Genomic DNA, 3057 nt, shown 5'->3' with positions numbered 1-3057 from the left:
CACCCAGATTCCATAAAGTAAAATGTTTTCCTACACATATTTGTACATTTATTTACTTCATACAGTGAAAGCATATTATAGTGATTGCATTATTATGGTTTATAGCCAAAAAAACCTGTTTCCAAAATCTGCCTTTAAATACTAACTATATGACTTTCTTTCATGAAAGCATAATTTTCACACTGAGAATTCCCTACACTAATGAAATCTCATATGCTTCATGTGTTCATGTATTTTCATATTAATATAGAAACATTCCATTTGCTTAAAATCTTTAAGTAGCTCCCTAAATAGGTAGGCATCCAAAACTTTGATTGTTTTAGTTTCAACCTATCTTTGCTAAGGCTACTTTATCTCATGTACTGTGTTTTACTAAAATTGAATTTCTTATTATTCCTTTTTCTCTGTTACCGCAACGTCTACCTGTTACCCTACAGGTCACTTAAAGTTAAGCTCAAATGCTGTTACCTCCAATTAAATATTACAAATCTCCAAAATTACAAATGATCTTTTAATCTTCAAACTTTCAAATAATTCTGTGTATATTTCTGTTATGGACGTATTAGAGTTTACTTCTTATAGGTGTGAATCCATCACAAATTACTTCTAGATTTTAAGCTCTCCAAGGGCAAGGGTGTCTTATTTATGCTTGGATCTCATGTTATACCTATCACTTTACTTTGCCTTTATTGATATCTCTATGTTTTTTATTGTTTACTCATCCCAGTAAATAAATTCTAAGCATTGTATCTCAGTAACTCTAAAGCAATTTGGAAACAATACTGTTATAACAATAATTAAATAAACTGGTATAACAATAAAAGTAAGCCAAATAAATGACAAATTAACCATATCATTTAAAACTCATCTGGTAAATGAAAGTCATGGCGATGAATACGTTTTAAGGTCCTCACAAAAATGCAATTCTTCTTTGATTCCTTCAGGCGGTCATGAATTATAATCTCTGCAGAAGTTTGTTCTAAGCATAATTTTCAATGATATATGAGCCATGGCCATAATTTGTGATCTCAGGTAATAATTCTGAGTTGCAGCTTCCAATTTTTCTTCTAAAATGTTATTATTGTTATGACAAATTATTCAACTTTTTCTCTGACATGAGTAGATTAACACTGGTGAGTAATAGCAAAGTTGTAAATGATCTAAAGTCTTGAGTTTGTTTGTTGGGTACCTGACACATATAAGGTTATCTTTCAGATTAACCAAATTTAGTGAATCTTATAAATTTTTTAGCAAATCAGGAATTGATTTCTTTCTTGCACCTGTCTATATGATTCTCTTAGTGTTATGCCTTAAACTTTCATTTGTCATTTATGTCCTTGATCAATTTCAATTCTCTGCTGAATATTGTCTTTGTAAAAATGGAGAGTTCATGTGATGGAAGGATGCTACAGTTAGAGTCAGGAAGATGAGTCCCAATCTTGCCTTTGACACTTAATAGGTGTTTGACCACAGGCAAACCAATCAGTCTCATGCAACCTCAGCTTCCATTTCTTTGAATGGGAATAATAAGACTTGCAGCACCTGCTTGTAGGGATTTAAGGTTCAAATAAAATAGTGTTAAATAAAGTGTAGTCTCTAAATCATTATGTAAATGTCAGTTCTTTCATGAAATCAGACAATTTACAGTCTTAGAAAAATGTCACATGAAACCATGGGTAAAGGATCAACCTTACAATCAAGAAGACCTTGATTCTGATGCATTCTAATTAGCTGTATGATGATGAACATGTCTCTAAAAACTCTCAGTGCCTCAATTAAATCTCTAAAAATTAAAGGTGTATATGAGTTGCTAAGCTACCTCATGTAGAGAGTTGCAATACTACTATCCACTCCAGGAGTTCCCAACATAGTTGAAATTAGAAGTCCAAATGAGCAAGGGAGACGGGGAGGAATGGGACTAGGTAGAAACAGAGACAACAAGAAGGAATATTCCCTGAGGCTAAGAGAGGTTAAATAACTTGTCCCTTTTTATACAATAAGAAAATGTCAGATGCAGGATTTAAACCTTGGTCTTCTTGATTCAAACACTCTATATACTATGCCATGCTACCTATAAGAAAGCACTTATTATTATTGTGTTTTCAGTAGTAAAGTAAAAATGTTTTCAACTTTTGAATTTCTGTAATTCCCCATAACTCCTTTCCATAAAGGGAAATTCACCAAATCATTTTAAGTCAAAATCAAAAATACAAAAAATAACAAAACTTAAAAAGCAAAAAAATGGGACGCAAAGGGGACCCGGATGGCTACAACATGGCGGACAAGGAGAAGAAGAAGAAGGAGAGCATCTTGGACCTATCTAAGTACATCGACAAGACCATCCACGTGAAGTTCCAGGGAGGCCGGGAGGCCAGTGGAATCTTAAAAGGATTTGACCCTTTGCTCAATCTGGTACTTGATGGCACCATTGAATGTATGAGAGATCCTGATGACCAGTACAAGCTCACTGAAGACACTGGTCAGCTGGGGCTCATGGTCTGCAGAGGTACCTCAGTAGTACTGATTTGTCCTCAGGATGGCATGGAGGCCATTCCAAACCCTTTCATCCAACAGCAGGATGGATAGCCCTAGGCTGTGTCCAGATATGCCTGGGGGCTTTGAAGCAGCTCTGTTGAATAGGGCTTTGAGGTTTCATTTCAGCAGGGAAATATCTTCCTTTTCCAAAAGGACTCATTACAATTTGCCAGTGGGGACAGAAGAGAGACTGTTTTTGTTGTTTTTTTTTCTAATAAAATTGCAAAACAAATTGGTTAAGCATAAAAAAAGCAAAAAAATGCATGCATTCTATGTTTTCTTTATGAGGTATGTATTCTTTTTGAAATATTTTGAAACATGTTTATTATGAATACATAAAGTGTTTTCTGGTGGTGCATACCCCATAGTACCCAACCTTATCTGAACTAACTTTTTTTAATTTGATACAAGTGCCAGTCTTTTAATTTCTCTTAGCTAATCAGATCTTGATGTTCCACAGATAACCTGAAACCAATTGAGGTACTAATTTTGATTTATGCTTGCTATTCTTCCAATTCAAAT

General features: G+C 34.2%; 1 protein-coding gene across 1 annotated transcript; it reads left to right on the top strand.

The window, feature by feature from the left end:
- Window positions 1–2274: 2274 nt before the first annotated feature.
- LOC118854496 (U6 snRNA-associated Sm-like protein LSm7) lies at window positions 2275–2705 on the top strand. The gene has a single exon (XM_036764862.1). The coding sequence runs from the start codon at window positions 2275–2277 to the stop codon at window positions 2584–2586; it is 312 nt and encodes a 103-aa protein (XP_036620757.1). The 3' UTR covers window positions 2587–2705.
- The last annotated feature ends 352 nt before the right edge of the window (window positions 2706–3057 follow it).

This window comes from Trichosurus vulpecula, chromosome 6 (genome assembly GCF_011100635.1).
Source record: "Trichosurus vulpecula isolate mTriVul1 chromosome 6, mTriVul1.pri, whole genome shotgun sequence".
Classification (NCBI taxonomy): domain Eukaryota; kingdom Metazoa; phylum Chordata; class Mammalia; order Diprotodontia; family Phalangeridae; genus Trichosurus; species Trichosurus vulpecula.
Note: the sequence above shows the minus strand (reverse complement) of the source record. Positions and strands in the feature narration are given on the sequence as shown.